The sequence below is a fragment of the Varroa jacobsoni genome, unplaced genomic scaffold (assembly GCF_002532875.2).
Source record: "Varroa jacobsoni isolate VJ856 unplaced genomic scaffold, vjacob_1.0 scaffold_1425, whole genome shotgun sequence".
Taxonomy (NCBI): domain Eukaryota; kingdom Metazoa; phylum Arthropoda; class Arachnida; order Mesostigmata; family Varroidae; genus Varroa; species Varroa jacobsoni.
The window spans coordinates 99,202-117,898 of record NW_019214327.1 but is presented as its reverse complement, the minus strand read 5'-3'; the positions used below and the strand labels follow the sequence as shown (position 1 = coordinate 117,898).

At 40.4% G+C, this 18,697-nt stretch overlaps 1 protein-coding gene across 6 annotated transcripts in view; it reads right to left on the bottom strand.

The window, feature by feature from the left end:
• LOC111269937 (uncharacterized) overlaps positions 1–18,697 on the bottom strand; it is a 143,948-nt gene that overhangs the window by 82,011 nt on the left and 43,240 nt on the right. For all 6 annotated transcript variants that reach the window (XR_002686007.2, XR_002686006.2, XM_022849859.2 and 3 more), the window contains one exon: positions 10,932–11,149. Coding sequence is in view for 4 of the 6 variants with exons in the window: in XM_022849859.2 (XP_022705594.1) it covers positions 10,932–11,149 (218 nt within the window). In the remaining 2 variants the exon portion in view is untranslated. The remainder of the gene's footprint in view (positions 1–10,931; positions 11,150–18,697) is intronic.

Genomic DNA, 18,697 nt, shown 5'->3' with positions numbered 1-18,697 from the left:
ATCCTACAGAACCTAATCGAAACATATGGTGCTTGTCACCACGTCGTCAGTCAACATTCATTTGCCGTTCTCGCAATCGACAGAATCTTCACCGGTCTTTGAAGAAAGAAGAAACTAGGATTAATCAAAACTTCACTCTCATTGACTCAAACCAGCTCACATGTAACAGATTCGGTTTCGCGGAGAGCGGTTGTGGTTGAGCTACTGTTCTAAAAATTAGCAGAATTTCTGCTGTTAGTGCCTACTAACCTGGGAGCCTTATAAAAAGAGTATTGACCTAGTAATTCAACCTAGACACAAAATGCTAAGATGGGTGATTTTTTCATCAGTTTAATAATTTTCGGCATCATGGTTACCAAAGTGACATGCTGACAGGCAGTACGACCCAAACTCTAACCTTAGGGCGAGATGCAATCCGACAAATTTACAGATTATTAGCCCTAATAGCACTCCACAAAGGGACTATGGAAATCAAAGGTATCGTTTTTGTTTTGTATTGGCGTGACTTAGTTTCTTTAGCAAACAGCTTTTATATACTAGGTCGTACACACGGTCTGCCAGCCGGGAGACCCAAATACTGCGCGACCTAGAACGAATATAAAGATTTCTGTAGAAGCATAGGGAGGCGGAGAGTCAACTGGGATATCCGATTCTCAAACTTCGCTAAAGGGAAAAAGCAAATATGGCTGTTCAATCTTCGCCTGATGCCAGCATGCACCTCATAAATACAAAGCAGATTTGGATTGAAATAAGCGAATGCAACCTGGGCAAAAAGCTAAAGTTTTTCTAGGATCGAAGGAGCTTGCATAGCCACAAGGAGGTAAAAATATGCACGTAACATACGCACCTATAAAGCCTTGCAAGAGCTAATTGTCACTGAAGAGAAACAACCCCGGACGCATAATTCAGCGAACTTAAAGGAAATCCGGCGGAATTCATAGAAAGATCTACTGTACATGTCTAGAAGAGCAGTAGGAATGAGCTGGAAGCCTTTTCAGCGAAATCTTCAGCTCAGTAAACCGGGAAGCTACGGGGTTCTCGGGAAGATTGTTGATATTGTAGCTGACGAAGTGCACTTGTAGCTAGCAATCACAGACAATGTTGAACGATGCTGATGAAAACACATCCTTTAAAAATGTCTTGAGGAAGCTTCAGCTGGATGTGATCCGCTGCAACACAAAGCTAGGGTCACAAGAACAAAAATTCTACGAAGTGAAGGACACTTGTAAGCGAATATAGGTAAATCATGTCGGTAAGTCACTCGCTAGCAAGGTTCCGACATCGACAAACAACACAAGTGAACCGACTGCAGTGCCTGTATCCTCAAGGTAAGTAACTTCGAGACATCAATAAATGCCAAAGGCAAAAAGAGTAGTGAAAACGACCCAATAACTATTCTTTCTCCAACGGAAAAGATAAGAGAAAAAGATCTTGGAGCAAATGAGTAATGATTATTGTTTCCCAACTAAACTATAACAAAGTAGAACCTCTCGCGATCTTTTCAAGGAGTTTATTCAGATAAAAAGGCTGACGTACCTATTTTCGGCGGGTCCTCTGGAGTCTCGAAGGCTCAGCCCGAGCATAAAAAAACGAGGAAGAATTGCAATGTGTAGTAGAGCCGGAAAGATTTTCTTGAGTGCAAAAAACCTAACTTACATCTATTCTTCCTACTCGTCTTTTTGAAACTATGAAAGACTTAAATAAAATTTTCAACGGTGTAGCAGAGTAATTGAAGTGGCAGATGCTCTAGTAAATTATTGCCGTCAGCTTTAACGCGGCATCAGAAACATGGGGAGTTTGTTGGACAAACAGGAGATGCCGGCAGCTGCTAGAGTCAATAGTCGCGCAAAATTTAGAAATGTTAAACACGGGTGTCGTGCCGACTTTTAGGGTCATGCGACTTCCTTCTTCATAGATCTCACGATGTACGAAATGGATCAAACTGCCTGCCTTGATGGCCGGAGAGAGCTTGGAGAGGAGGAGGACATCTCGTACAAACAAGCAGGAGTTTTAGTAGCAGAATTTCACTGATGTATCTGGAAAAGGAACGTCGTGAAATGCTAAGTACAGGAACATGGAGGCCTGCAAAATGGAAAAGATCTACAGCAACTCCTAGCAGAAATCTGCAGAGCAAGACGATCTTGTAAGGTGAATTAAAAATGGAAACCGAACTACTGGTAAAATAAATTGTTCAGGGTCGAGAAGCATGTAATGAAGCTAGAAAGATACTTACAGGAGTGACAATCGGCAAGGACCTAGACGAGCTCCAAGGAATTATAGGCAAAAATAATAGAACTAAGGCTTAGAAACCTTGCCAAAAAAGGTGTCTTATTTGAGAACTGGTATAGGTTCCGGAAATACAAATCAGTGTTGATGACAATCGATAGAATCCTCCGAGAAGTTGATAAAACAAAGAAAAGCTGATCAAAGAAAGGCTTTTTTTTTAAAAACCTTACTAGATGTTAAAAATGCTTTTGATGTTTGAAGGAAAAAAAGTTAATTAGTAGCTAACTAACTAAATAGTAGTCAGTTAGCTAATAAGTAAGCTACCAGCTTGGTAGTCAATGAAGAAACTATTTCAACAGGGATTTCACAAGAGTCTATCCTAGGCTCTTGCTGTAGACCCTGACATAATCGAGTGCTACGACTAAGCAATCTGCTTTTGAAAATAGAAATGATTGCCTTTTCAAATGACTCACTGTCACAGTTCAAGCCTAGGCGACAGATGAACCTCAAAGAAGAACAAACCGGACTCTGAGAGATATCTCGATATAGATGCAAGCACACGAGCAATCTTTGGTTTGGTTGAAGTCAAAAACTACACTACTTATTTTTATAAAAAAAATCCAACGTTTCACACTAAATCTCGGCGGGGACATGATAAACCTAGTAAAAACGACGAGACATCTGAGCGTTCAACTCAATCACGCAATAAGAGGAGTGCGTCACACCAAACAAGCTGTCACAATAGATGACTAAAGAATCTATAAAAGTTGCCAGAATAAAGAAAAGTTGTGGATGTTTGGTCAGAATGTGGTCAAAAATTCACAACCTACAGGAAAGGAAGATAAAGCTTCTTACAGAAGTTGCAGAGTTCATTATTCTCTTCGGGCCAACTCTCTCGACATTACCCGAACCTATGAGGACCACGATAAAGAAGCTACTTAAGTACCCAACGAATCTTTGCGCTTTGGGTTGTCCAAGCCTGCACGGCCAGCACAAATACGGCCTTTTCCTTGGCAGACATCTTTTCCTGGGATCACAGAATGCATGTTTTAGCACAATTATATGCATGATGCAGACGACAAGATCTTGAAAATGTGGCTAAAAGAGTGGAAAACAATACGTAATTTTGCAGTAAAAATAGCAATGAAGGACATCATCCCTAACATCCAGGCCTGAATTGCACTTCTAGGTAAAGGACTCTGTTATTTTTCACTAAGCTCCTCGCAGGCTACGAAGCGTTTTAAAGCTATCTTAACTAAATTGGCAAAACTCTAGCGGATATTTGTGTTCTCTGCATTGCGGGCCTAAAATAAAGCGCACACGACACGCTAGCGATTTGAATGGCGCTCATCCATATTAGAGAAAGACACATGAAAAAAAAAGAGGTCTCTAGAAACCGCGTGAGGAGATCGTTCATCATTCAATCATGAGAGTGTTGGAGGGCGGGTAAGAGTCTGGTGAAGGTTATCTTAAAGTAAACGGAATGGGTCATGAAGTTAAGGTTGAGCAATACGGCAAACGATGCATTGTTCATTTTATAGGTTACACGGGACAGTGTAAAGAGCTAACTCGTCTGAGGAGGTGATGAACCTGATGATCCGGTGGCACTAGTTACTCCCCCCTATCAGCCTGTCGTACTGTTTAATGAGGACTTGGGATTATTCAAAGCGAACCGTTAGATAAGGTTCGTGAATATTGCCACGAAAGTAAATCAAATTAGCAGGGCTAAGCTTTATACAGAAATAGACGTTATACTCGACTAATGCTAGTGGAACGTAAACTGTAACATCAAAATTTTCTATAAAAACACTCAGGAGTAGTGGCAGATGAATATTTTTGTAAAGTTTCGCTTCTAGTTTGGGAGTCCGCACTACACAGCATGTCCGTTGTAGTTCTCCTGGGCAAATCTCCGCATATCCTGCTTTACACTTTATTTTTTAACGATATCACCAATATTAATGATCATTTGGGGCTGACTCTTTACCGCAATGGCACGTCTGGCTTTATCAGCGGATCGAAGACCTATGATTTTACTAATTCGACCCAGCCGAAATCGGTGGGTGACTGAGTGATAACTGTTTGACTATTAGTGTGACAAAACCTGGTTTCATTCATCTTTACCCCACAAGAGTTGAATCACTTCTTTTAAAGCTATATTTCTGGGTATTTACTTAGACGACCCATTAGGCGTCACATTCACAAGACAGATACGCCATAAATTAGTACCTGCTGCAGCGGCATTCTTTTAAGACATTATGAAAAACTCTCCAGAATTATTGAATGTTTTCCGTTATGTCACTATTTACTTTATGATCGGCCTGCATAGTGAGATACGTTAGCCTAAACATCACATTAGAACTATATTCGTAGTAAGCTCTTAGAACCGGGAACTAAAATGGTTACTCAGCTTTTTGCCACTTGTACCGATTTTCGAATTTTTACATACCCACTCTACCGTTTCTTTCTTATGTAGAATAGTTAGCTTTGGCTTCATATCCCTGTATCTTGTCTTCTCGAATTCTTATGATCGCAGAAAATCATACAAGACGCGTAGTGATGCCTCTGATTTTCTAATGGCCGGGCCTCGTTCTGACAAATTTCAACATCGTGGCTTTCTTATCCAAGGCTTTATTATGTGGAATTCCTTGCCTTCTCTATTATATTATCTGATTCCGTTTTCAAAAGACATTTTTGAAGAAGTCGTAAATATTCACGTAAATAAAGGTTTTGCGATATGACCCGAAATACGGTCTGTTACGACGCATGGACGCTACTGGGCGATTCCACATTTATGTTAGTTTCCCACTGGATACAAATATATAATTTTTCACGAAAACTCTCTTGTTACCATTTTGTTCGATTGCAGCAATGGCTTAAGGGTTGTAGATACCAGCCATGTTAGAGTGCTTCACTTTTACTCTTCTTATTGTTTGCTCTATTGGGTCTTCCTTTTCTAGTGCTGGGTTATTCTTCAGCTGGGTGTCGCCTTTACGCACTAAAAATCTAAAATCGATCACGGATTTGTTGCTAAGGTTTTATGAGCTCTTACCATCCTTATTATTAGGAGTTTCCACACTTGCAGGCCTTTGAAGCTTACTTTGCTCTTATCACATCGCGATTGATTTCCACGCGAGAATAGCGGCGGGCAAAATTGGATTGACTCCCATCCCCCTTTCTCGTTCTTTTTTTTTGCGGCTTTCTTTGCTCTAGACCTTTATTACCTTTATTGCTCCATTATTACTTTCGCTGCCTTCTTTGTCGCTTTCTCAATCTCAGGACTTTTGTAGGGCTCGATTTCTTGCAACGCCTAGGAATCGGGCTGATCCCTTAATCTCTAATTCCTCTTGGTTTAATGAAAGGAATATTGGTTCGTGGATTTTTTTAAATTAGTGGAACAGCTTCGCTCTTTTCAGAGGTCAATTGGAGCCTGTGTTTGCTTCCTTTGACATTGCGTTTTGCCCTGTAGATTGTTCCCTGTGCGCGGTGACTCTAGGATGTTACCTTTGCAAGCATTTGTACTACTTCTAGCTCGAGAAGTTCTCGGACAGTGTCATTACGGAGTGTTCTGCCTAATTTCTAACAAATTTTGACAGGGTGTTTGTCACAGAAAGCATCCTTTGATCCCCATTTTTATTGTAAAATAAACGCCAGTTCTTGCCTGAACAAAACCACAAACTCACCACAGCCAAAAAAGCTTAGGCAAAAGCTAATTATTATATTGTTGGTTTCTTCGCGCTGGCCGAAGCGCCAGCGAGATAATAAACTTAGTTTTCCCCCATTGGTAGTTTACAGTATCGCACCTGCGCAAATGCTTAGAGAAGATACTGAACCACGTTTTACAAAATTGTCATACGACCGTGAATAGCTAACATGTCTAAGGTAAGACCCCGTATGTCCCAGTGATATCATGCCTGGTTCATACGAGCAGGGTTGGCTAGTTGTTATATGAATATGCTCTTGAAGAAACACATATAGCTGCTACACAGCCCAGATTTGAGTCCGCTGGATTACTATGTATAAAATATTATCGAGAGAAAGTCCAATAAGCCTTGACATGACAATGTTTATTCGCTTACTTCTGCTGTCAATCACGCATTTGCACATTTACAAAAAAAAACATTTGAAATGAGCCTGTACACGGTTTGGGAATCAAATGAAAACTTTAACAGTGGTGAATGACGATCAGAATAGATAAACATAACCGTCAGCGAGGGCACTTTTACCGCCTAAGACAATGTCGTTATACGTCTTTTGGCCATACGCGGTCTTAGAAAAAAAAGCATAAAGAAAATTTTGAGTTTAGATGAGCTACTTAAAGGCTGTATTCTAAAGCAAAGGGCCAAGCTGGGGCGCTATGGCGATCATTCTTTTTGCCATGACTTACGCTTCCGTTACTAAGGTAAAAAGCGACCAGCTTCTCAAGGTTACGAAAACGTTTTAATCTCTCGTTACGCCTACTGTAACCTGCCTCTTCGGAAAACTGAAGGTCTTCCGTATTCGTGGCTCCTTGTGGAGTTTTCTGAGCTTTTGATGAACCGACATTCGTGTGGAATCCTTATTGAGCACCCGAAAACGCTCCTCTCTTCTGCGGTTTTGTTATCAGTCTTTTACCTGTGATACTCTCAAAAGCTTCTCTGACGGTATCTAATTAATAGATAAGGTAGTATCCTCCATGGTCGGTGGGGATCCCCAAGGTCTCTGAATAAAACTGAGATATTTCTTTTGTATCTTGTACATACAGTTTTACTCTTATAACATTGACGGACGCCGCGCAGCTCGTACAGCCTCAGCTGTCGGAGTGATCATTACATAACTTCTATCATAAAGATTTGAAGAATGTGATATTACTAGTGTTGCCGAAATTCTTTGCTAATTAACTTCACTTACGATGTACGGACCTATATAGGAGCCATACAAACTTATGAACCTGCAAGCTGAATCAGCGTTGAGCTCAACCTTACGAGATGTAAAGTTTTACATACAAGTTTGCTCTTCCAGGAAGCTGAGCAGGCAACGACTAAACGGATCGGATCACCTTTTTTAGTGTTTAGTTTTAAAACTAGTCGCAACTTTAATTCTATTAGGGATGTCTCTGGGTTTTTATCGGCCTGTTTCATGCTTGAGGAGAATCGATGTTATTTGTCAACGTCTGCGTATTCGAGAGCGCATAGAGATGTACTTATTGTGTGAACTACACTGAGCTACGAAAATTCAGTGTATGCTTAGCCAACTCTAACCTTTTTGGAGGTTAAAGTGACCTTATGATGGAAATACTGGGTGACATTTTAGATATGTAATTGCCTGAAGCCACGTGTAACCGACCGTTGCTGCGTTTGGACTTTTTGGTTCCTTTGAACTTGTGGTTTTGCTTTTGCAGCAGCCTTGTAATTCATTTCGTGAGAGAATTGTTTTCCGATAAAGCTGGACAGCATTTTCTGTTAGCCAAATGACGTGTCGCCAGTACAATTAAGCAGCTCGTAAGATCACTTCCGGCGGAGAGCCAGAGACTGAATCTTTTCGTGAGAATACATATAATGCGTTTGGGGGCATCTAAATAAGTTCACAGATAACACGAGGTTGTTAACTGTACGATGTCCAAGAGCAGGGGCTCGGTTGAACAAAGTCTTGTCTCTGCCCACTTGAGTCGATTTTCAGTTAGCATGTTTATGTGTTCGTCATTTGTGCGAGAAGTATCATTGCTTAAATCTGTCGCCTTTCAGCTCAATCCGTCTCCTCGACCCATATGGAAAACATGAAGAACGCGTTTCTCAGAATCTCACTCAAATTTCGAAATTTTGTACTTGCAACCAAGGTGCTTCGTAATTTGTAGCTATGTATAGCCTGAGCGAATGGTTGAGTAACTGAACTTCTGGGCCGATAAACCTATTTAGAGAAAGGTTAAGAGCTTGAGTGGCATGTCCCTGTAGGAGTGCAGCTAAAGCTAGAGGCGGCCAATGCTCCAAGTTCCATTGGCCACAGCTCTCCATGGATCCCGATTTCTTTCACCTTCAGCAACAGTATACATATAAAAAAATAACCTTCCATGCTTAGGATGACAATGCATCCTTAACGCCGTCATCACTAGCCGTGGCTCGACGATATCTGCAGAACTGTAGGACGCGGATATCTTGCCACGAAGGCAGTGGTATCGCAGTACCCTGCGCTGCACCTACTGCTTTTGAAGAAGAGTTTACGGCGAGCACTAATTTATACACTAGAGAGCTATCGAAAGGATCAACAAGAACGGTTGCTAGAGAAGACACGGTTGCGGTTATACGGCTAGAAAGCTATAGTCTCAGCCAAAGTAAGCGTTTAATGTTAGCAGCCAAGTAATGTCTTAGATGTATGCTGATCGGTCAAGACTTCACCAAGGACCGTCTGTTCTGCGTAGATATATGGATTGGCAAATGCTTGCACTATGCCACATACATTGAAACTTTGAAATACAAAAAACGATGCCCATCAGCGAAAGACCCCGGGAAAAAGCTCTGGCTCTAACTCAGTCCACAATGAGCATTTACAAGAGGCTTTCTTCCGAACTCGATATTAACCAGCCCTTTTAACGCTCGTCTAACGGATGGCCGTGTTCCGTTATAATGGCAAAAGCTTTGCTATCAATGTCCGGAAGAAATTTTCCGGACGACGGGGAACTGTTATAAAATTTTATCTCACCCTTCACAGATCTCCTCTGGCCGTATCTTCAGTTCTTGGACATCATTTCAGAAAAACAGCAGGCCTTTCAGCTGCAGTACTCTGCTAGTTCAATTCTTTTTGCAACCTATTCAGCGACATTACTGGTAGTCCGCATTTATACTTGTACGAAATATTCATTTACTTGCAAGCCGCACTCGACATATCCCATCGAAATGCTGCGGTTAAATTAAGTCGTAGCGGACGATGGGGTTGGTAATCTTGACCCTTTTAAGCAAAACACATGGTGGCCTAAAGTGAAAAATCTACGTTCTCTGTTATCAAAAGTTCTCAGCGGCCTACGAAGCCAAAAAAACGAATACGGGCTAAAAGGGGTAACAGAGACCCACATTTTTACAAGGTTGGTGCGATGACCAATTCAGCTTGGAAAGACGATGAAGGAACCAACGGCGAGGCTTAGTTTGATATGCTATGCGTTCACTATTAGTGCCGGATGCTCACTCAAAGTGAAGCGTTCGAGACGGCATTGGAAAGGCCTTCACTCTGCTGGTTGCGATACGCATCTTCAGTTGAAACTGGTTAAAAAAAACCAAAAATCGTCGAAAGATGCAAACAGCAAGACTGGTCGCGGGATGAGGATATCCCGCTTGATTAGCGTGACTGAATAAGATTGTAAATAAATATTCTACTACGACTGACTGCCAGCCGATAAGAAAGATTAACCTCTTCAGATCTCATTTTGCGAATATCTAATAAATCAATTTGATGTTTTACCTTTGACTAAACAGTTCCATCCAACTGTCTTCACAAACTAACGTAACTACCAAGGCATTTTTTTCATCTTCTGGTTTTTCGTTCACACTTAAACAATTTTAGTACGGAAATGTGTTCTCACGCCATCACCTAAAAAAATGATATACCTAATGGGTTAATTGTGTTAGTTTGTTTCTTATTTCGGAAGATTGCTGCCCGTGTTTAGGGTTGCCAAACAAAACCCTGTTGCCCTTTTAGCCTTTTCCTCAACATATGTATACTGCCATGTGTCTGGTGGTTTGTGACTCTGCTTCAGTTAGCCTGTTTTTACTGTTACACCGGCACTCGGTGGTTCCACTAACTGAGCGTCCTCGTGACTTCGCTGACGTGCTTTTGGATACAAAATCTTCTTAGATATTTTTTCGACATCGCTCACCGTCGATGTTGACAGGCTTACCATCACCGAGACTTTTTGAGCGTGTGAACATGTATGTAATCACTATTGAACCATTTGCACTTTGCTTTAATCTGTAGCTAACTAGGTATTTAAGTTGTAGCACATAACAATCTATATTTTTACTTGTGTCGCTATTGAATGCTCTCTGACCCATCGAAGAATAGGAATTCGTGGGCGCGGGTAGCATTTCCTTTTAATTAATTTATGTGGAAAAACCTTTCGGACGTGTGACCTAGGATTTATCCTCAGTTCAGTGGAGTTACACAACGTAAACAAAATGATAGTGACCGATAGTTAACGCTGGGTTAAAAACCTTTTCCTTTTAAAAGGCTTCTCAAACCTTATCTATTTTTACTATGATTTCTAATGAACGCACTTCGTCTGCGCTGCCCCTTGGTTCTGGTTTAAGAATAAGGAATTTTGGAAAGATGACCGCATGCAAGATACACAACAACTTATAGTAGCCTATTCGAAAATTCATTAGTTTAAATGTAAGTCATAATTATTCAACCGCTCAAACTTCAATATTGTTATATATACTTCAATAACAAATATTCAAAGAAATGTGTACAAAATGTTGAAATAATGAATGAAAAACAGTAGAAGCTTTCAAGTCGACAAATAAGATGCCGTTAGTACTAGTAGGGGGTAGTGTAATTAAGGGAATAAACATTTATTGTTAGGGGCTGGAAAAATTGGATTTCAGGACAAATCCGCTAAAAATATCCTATTTACTCTGAGGTAGTTCAAATATGTTTGAATAGGCTACTTGAGCCCAACAGTTTAAAATTATGACAAGCGCATTATGACAGAATTAATTTTTAAGCTTCCTATTAATACTCACCGATCAATTCATAAAACGCAGCCCTGACCTGAGGCCTAGAATCGGTGAAGAAGCATTCGGAAAATTTCTCTATAAATGACGACAGAGTAACGACTTTGCACTCAATTAAAGTACGAACACCATCCAAACACAGCGGAAATATAGCCGTCATTTCCGGCGATCGGACAGTCATCAACCGGCACAACCACGGAAGCATATCACAGCCGTGTAACCATGGGCTGAAATAAATAGCAACGGTGGACTGAGTACAATTTTTCAGAAGTTCCAACTTTAGACAATAATGATTTACAAACCGAATACAGTTTGTATGAAAGTTTATATATATATATATATATATATATGTATATATGTATGACATTTCGCGCACTGGGAAGAGTGAACAGCATTAAAAAGATTGATGGCAATTATTGAAGAACTATCTGATTCGTTGTCAGCTTATAGACCTTTATCTTAACGTTAAGAAAATGTATTTTACGTCATTGCCAATACTGGATAAGCACGCGGCACGACTTTTTAATGTCAAAGGCATTTACAAAGTTTTCATCCCTAATTAGTAAATTTGAGAGCTGCCTGAGAACTAGGCATGACATTCATTTTGCATCACTCAATGAAAAAAACTTTGTGTGCACACTAGAAACTCTTTGTTCGGCTATGGAAATATGCAGACCCAAGCCAACATCTGCAGAGGATAATGCGTTAAGTACGTAATTCAATGATACATTTATTCCTAGACATTTGAAAACAGGAAAAAATGGATCAAGGAAAAAGGAGTTCTAGAGATACATGCAGTAAAAGCAGTGAATCTTTTCAAGAACCTATGTGGCTGTTCGAACAAGCTGCATGCAATGAATGCAATGTGTGCTAGGACTTCTGATTACCGGTACCCTGGCCGCATCTGCCGGGATTGCACTGCACGTTTCGAAGTCAACTCTACTTGGAGTGCTTGATAAATAGACTAGCACGAAGCCGTAACGTTCTTCTAAGAATACCTAAGCTAGAGCGTCCGATTTTCAACCTCTAGCAGCAATAAAGAAGCTCTATAATAACGTCTTAGCTTTAAAAAGGGCACGCTGTTCGTCGGACTGCTGTTCCACGCATATTGGTTTCGATCAGCATTAAGGATACTCCGGTAAAGAGGAGAACCACGGCCATTGATACGAGCTCAATGGTTACACATTTCTCAAGAATTACTTTACAAGCAAAAATGATTTCACCTTTAATATATTTCGTTACGATACTGATCGACTTGGCTTTCTACAAAGCCATGACCGTAACTCGTATAATGCCAAATGCAATCAGAAAAACTGCAAATTGCTAAAGGAGCTAGCAGGACACAAATGAAAATCGAAGTCTGCTTTTTCGGATCCCTCATTTTATCCCGCACTAGGAGATATAATAGCTGTGAAAACGAAGTTGAAGGACGTCAACTGTAACTGTTACGTGTCTGTACGAAGTTTAATAACTGTCAAAATTCGAAATCTATGAATGAAAAAACGATGATCCGTCTCGATGAAAAAACCAAATCCGTCTCCTACATGTTATGTCTTCTAAGAAGAACTGTATTGTATATGTATGTGTATATATATATCAATAAAATAAACACATAAGTGACATAGATACATTCATACAAATATGATGAACTAATGCAACGCGTGCTTTTGGTCTTTTACGTGAGGCCAATATAACGATTTTATAATTATGTTTTTAAAACTTTAATGTTTTTATGGTAACTGGTATAATGCATTCTAGTATTTTTTTTCTACGAGGAAAGGTGAGCTTAGACAGCATAGAAGCACGAGCTTTGTGTGATTATCCACTAACGCTTATAGTAAGGTATTTACAACGTTTTGCAGTTTTGTTCAATGTGGGATATACCTTATAATGACTATTGCCATGTGCCGACTTGCGAAGCTGATATTTTGCAGACGTGTTATCCAAACCATCTCGAACCTATCACATAAATTAGAACCGTATGGGTTTTGTTCTGTTATCGGCTGAAACCAGGAGCGGTTCTGAGAGATCATAACATTCAAACCTTCAACTACCCTTCGTCAGAGAATAGATCCATGTTTTAAAATCCACCCAAACACTGCATAAAGTACGTCTGCAACTACCTGCATAAGCTATATAGAATAGCTTTATTGCGTACATTTAAATGGAAAGGATAATTGTTAAAAATCATGGTCGTCTTACTGATACTCGTGGTAAGCTCCTGCATTAAGCTATATGCTAAAATAGGAAAAACTCGATTTTAACTTTTTTTTGTTCCTATATATATTTAGCAGCACGTATGTTGGGTTGTCGAAAAGTACGGACCATTTTCAAACTAAAATTGAAATAGGTTCTATTTATATTTCTAACTATCATTAATTCAATATACGCTATTTTGACCGATGACTTTTTGCCGTTTTTCTGGTATCACTCTAATCTCATTAGTGTTGAATTCCCATGCTTTCTTGATGAAAAAGTATGACAAGTAGCTAAATTAGGGTTATTAAGGGGGCTCAGCAGAGACGAAACAGATGACCTGGTGGGAAGGGATTATAACCTTCCCATTCAAGTTCTCTCAATTTTTGCCGAGTAGCTAAATATTTATGTTGTCTAGCATAGACGACGCTTTTTTTGTTTGGTAGTTCCGGTAGCATTCTTTCCAATTCCTTGTTGTAATCTTCACAGCTGTCTATCCATGCGATGGCAACATAAAATGCAACGTTCCGTTCTACCAATTCTACCAAGTGCATAACATCACCTCCTTTGGCGTCAGTTTGAACTTCGCCACGATATGTGTTTTTTTTTTTTTCTTTATTGTACCTGATGCACTTGTCATCATCACCCATGACCAACTGCTTTGAAAATAGTTTAATTTCATTGTGTTTGTATGCAGTTACGCAGATGGAAAGGCCACCGAGTAAGTTCTTTTACGTCAATTCGTGTCGCAGCCAAACATCGAATTTTATCTCGTAGCCAGCTTTCTTCAAAAAGTTTAAGACTATTTGGTGTAGAATATTTAGTTACTTGCCGGTGGTCCTGCTCCACCTTCGCACATCAACTTTTTGGTCAACCACTACAAGGAGCGTTTTTCACATGGAAATTTCCATGTGATTTTTTCTGATAATGCTTGTAAAAACGGTTAATGCTTTTTGGACAACACAATATGATCACACTGAATCGGTGTATTTTCTTATTAGGGTTTCTAATTCCTTATTGCCTCAATAAAAACAACTCTTTGAAGCTACCGTACCATATATGTGTAGGCGTCTTGTTTGCTTTTCCTTTTAACACGTGACACCAAGTTCTGCGTAGGCAGAAAAACAAATCATCAGATTCTGTTTAACCTTTCTGTCTGAAACGCTTTGCTGAAATATAAACAAGAATCTGAGAATGTCAGTTTCGCCGATCGAATGCCATGACCTGCCAATCGTACCATGATGAACCACCTCATTCACGTGCACATCACTCGTTTTATGGCCATTTTCACTTCGCAGCAAAGTTCTATACATTTCGAGCTATCATTTAGGCGTGGTCGTATGGAATATCACCTCGCTGATTACGTCTGAGGTTCGGCTATTCAAACAAGCGACTCACAAAATCTAACTCTAAATTGGTGGGATCCGTCCGCAAGATTTCGAAGAATAATTGCTTCGTAATTGTCGAAGCTTTCCAATTTTTTACTACGCTAAGATTATTCCTATTTGGTAACTGATGAACTGTTAAACCAGCTTGAAATAACAATGCTTGAAAAAAACATAAGGTAGGTTTTTTTCGATAGTTATCGATAAAGCATATCCTGCAACGCTGTAGAAAAAAAGCACAAAGTTATGTTTTTTTCGCTAAAAAAGACGAGGCATCAGGGCACTACGTGGTAACTAGGTATATTTTACAATAAGCAATGATTCTAAGTCGCCTAATCGCTAAAAATATAACGTATGAAATTTCTGCGTATAAATTTAGATACGTTTTCAAGGCGAAAGCCTACATTGCGGGTGCATGAAATGGCGCAATGTGTGTGTGAATATTGTGGGCACATTACAAACATGTGAGACTCTTCCTCTAATGGTAACTCAGTAGTCACTGGTGTGACGGTAAATAAAAAGAAAACATTAGCGTCTTTTCTTTAAAGACAATCACTGCCTGCGCTTCAACTGTAGACCTACCTTTACGCCTTCTTTCTCATAATAACATATAGGTATATATAGAATAGCTTTTGCCAAATGCTCTCGTGCCGGACAAACCACTACCAAACTCATAACACTAAATATAAAATAATATATAATATAAATTAAATTAACACACGGCTCTGATTGTTTATTTTAATTTACATAGGTTGGTAATATGTGTGTGTATCTCCTCGCAGTAGATGTAAATAATCTTATTTTGACTAACTAAATGAGGCTAGCAAGCACTATACAAGGTATCGTTTAATGTTGAATAAATCCAAGTTGGCCGCCAGCAGCTGCGTTGTTCATTATATTTAGTGGCAGCCAAGCGTCCACTGAAAACAAAATAGAACAGATGGACAGCAATGTTGAGAGTCTACTGCATGCGGAAACAGCACGTCGGCTAGCACAAGGCAGATATCTGGACGTGTGTAACGGGGATATGACGGAAGCGGGCGTCACGCTCGAGACCTTCGTCGCTTGTTTACCCGAACATCGGTTTCTACCGTCCAGGCTGGTTAGATTACTACCTTCTGCGGACGGCCTGATGGTGCTAGGGGCGGTTCTCATGTTTATCAAGTATGAGCGGAACAAAGCGTTTTCGTCGTCGGCGGCAAGCTCAATAATGCGTAAATCTAAGAATTGGATTAAAAGGTTTAGCAGAGATGAAGTTTAAGGCATAAAGTTAATTCGAGAAAGGTTCAGCATTTCTCAGACACACTCTAATTATTGTTGTGAAGTCATTGCAAATATACATGCGCTGAACATGACGACACAAATAATCCATCCGGGTACCATATTACCCTTGAATGTGCTGCACACAGGCCTTTTTTCCAGCCGGTGCATATGCATTACCGTACAGCGTCGTGAGCCTGTATACATAAGTAGCACTTAACATCAAAGTGCTACTTACAAACTTAGAAAACCATCCCGTTCGGATAAAAAATCGTACGAACGTACGTTGACATCAGGTCCATTGTGCCCTGCTAGAATCAGCCAAGTAAATTATCTTTCTTCTCGACGGCAAAACAACACGGTCGCTTATTAAGCTTTTAGTGGCGATACGTACATGCATCTTTTCGGGGAGCCGGAACAAAATCACCCATACCGATTTTGCATCGTATACCTCTATGACCGCTAATCGACGCTCAGCTGCGACGCATCGCACCCTTGATGTAGATCATAATGGATTCGAGTTATGCTTCGCAATGGGTATATATAGCCTCGCCTATGCGCTCGCCATGTTCCAGAGGTTCATGGAGACATCCGGATTCTGACATATCAGACATAGCTTTCGTCTGTTTCGAAGCACTTGTATACACATTTCCACACACACAGTATGCTCTTTCTCAACCCCGGAAATGGTGTACTTGTGTTACAGGCCAACAAGACTTCCCTGGACCCCCAAGATATCCTGGAATGGTTCGTTTGCAACGATTAAGGACTTGCTTTTGTTTTTTACTACCGATCTATATGAGACTCTGCCAGACCATGAACCAGCTTCACGCCGCATTGTTTGCGACGGCTATCACGATAAAGCTACCCAGATGCAGAGGGCCAAGATGATATTTAACTATCTCGTGCTACTTGCAGTATATTCTAGAGACAGACGCCATGTAACCAGACTGTTAAAAACCGTGCTGATTCAAGTACGAGCAGAATGTCGCATAGGCTAGGCGACACCGACGCCAGGAGTTATTACTCCAAGGTAAGTAGTATGGACCATCGATAAGGTTGTATTAGTCTTGGCGAAATAGCGTGTTTCAAAGTGGTCACCGATAGCATTGCAATAAAGTGTCTAAAGGGTGAAGTGAACCTCTGCCTAAAATAAAGCGAACCTCTACCTAAAATAAAATGAACCTCTGCTTACAATTGACCTAATAGGCTTTATCTGCAGAATCTTGGAAATTAACTTTGAAGTCGCCGATAAGAGGAGTATCGCTAGTATGAACGTGAGTATGCAGTCAACTATGACAGCATACTCACGTACGTTGGTACAGAACGATGGCCTGGATGTGAACAGGATGCGGAAAGTACAGAAAAATTATTCTCGCCTGCACAGGTGTCACCAGGTAAGAAAAGGACCGGAGTTCGCGTCCCGGTCAAGGATGGCCTGGCATGCGGAAAGCTTAAATGCACGATTCTCGTCTGCGTACGTGTGACCAAGTGAAAAGGGATCTCGCGTCCCGGCATACGTGCTGAAGGATAGTCTGGCGGCGTTAAGAATCAATAGGAAAGTCGTACTGTTCCACGCCCCCTGAAAATAGCACCATTCTGCTGAAATAGCACACGTTGGCCTTCGGAACACGTTATAAGAAATGTAGGAGTGTTTTTCCCCTGAAACGTGCTGAAGTCGCTGGTATGCATGATGGTGGCCTGGTGTAAGATTTGACAACTGTGAAACCAGGTCCCAGAGGGCACCCGGTGCCGGCTTCGGAACGAAGGTGAGCGTACTTGATGGACTTTTTCGGGTGACAGGTCTTCCCATATTTTGATAATGGTCGATTATTTATTATTTACTCGAAACCTGCAATTCGCGCCCTGAAAGCTGCCATGCTCTTCCGGGGGTTTGGTACAGCCTCTACATGACCTAACTTACATCGCGGAAGATCACCAAGCAAAATCAGATGGATTACGTCAAGGCGGCTAATAGGCATTCCCTGGCAGATAGTCCAGATTACGGCGTGCAGACTCGGTTTCCTTGTGTTAAGAAACTTAGGCTTTCCTAGACCACTGGCCCAAGTGGCATTTTACTTTGGCAAAACCATAAGCGAGAACTTTAAAAAGACGCTTTTTGGGCTTCTTTTAGGCTACTGAGAAAGAAAGCCCTCCACGTGCGAGAACGCTAGGCGATGCAACGCCATGGAGCTGCGCAGGCGCGGAATCCCTACAGGTACTGATGAGGGTTTTCGCACAGCAGGCATTTTAAGATAACGCAGTGGTGGGGATGAGGGTCGGATGGGCGATGCTGGGACTGTCCAAAAAGCTGCTATCGCTTTACAATGGACATTGCGCGGTCGCTATCAAAAATGTGTCCGCAGCACTAGACTTTAATCAGTGAATTTTTATCATACTCGCAAATCGTACTTTTGTACAGTACTCGTAAGTACAACTTTTTAAGTACTTGCTAAAAAAAGTAGTTAGTTGTGAAAAATAAAAGCGCATATATTTTTGTGTGCATATGGCTTAACGGCGTACAAAACGACAATACAAATAGATTTATTCTTCATGGCATTGTTTTTTGGAAATAAAAATATTTGCACCGTTTTCTCATATGTCCTACACTCTGTTTTTACACAATTATATATATATATATATATTATATATATATATATATATTATATAATTATATATATAGAAATTACACAATCGGGGGGGGGGGGGGGGAAAAGAGGAAAAAAGGGAAGATGAATTTTAATTAAATTTTCGGTAATAATAAAAAATTTGGATTTAGAAAACGTGAATATATATCTACGTATTTGAAGAAAATAAGTTTATATTTATTCACGGATATATTTTTTACTTATATATATAAGCAGGAAAGTTTGTCTTCAGCTGGAATCTCTTACAGTAGCGGAAAATATACAAATTATCGCAAGAAGACAAATT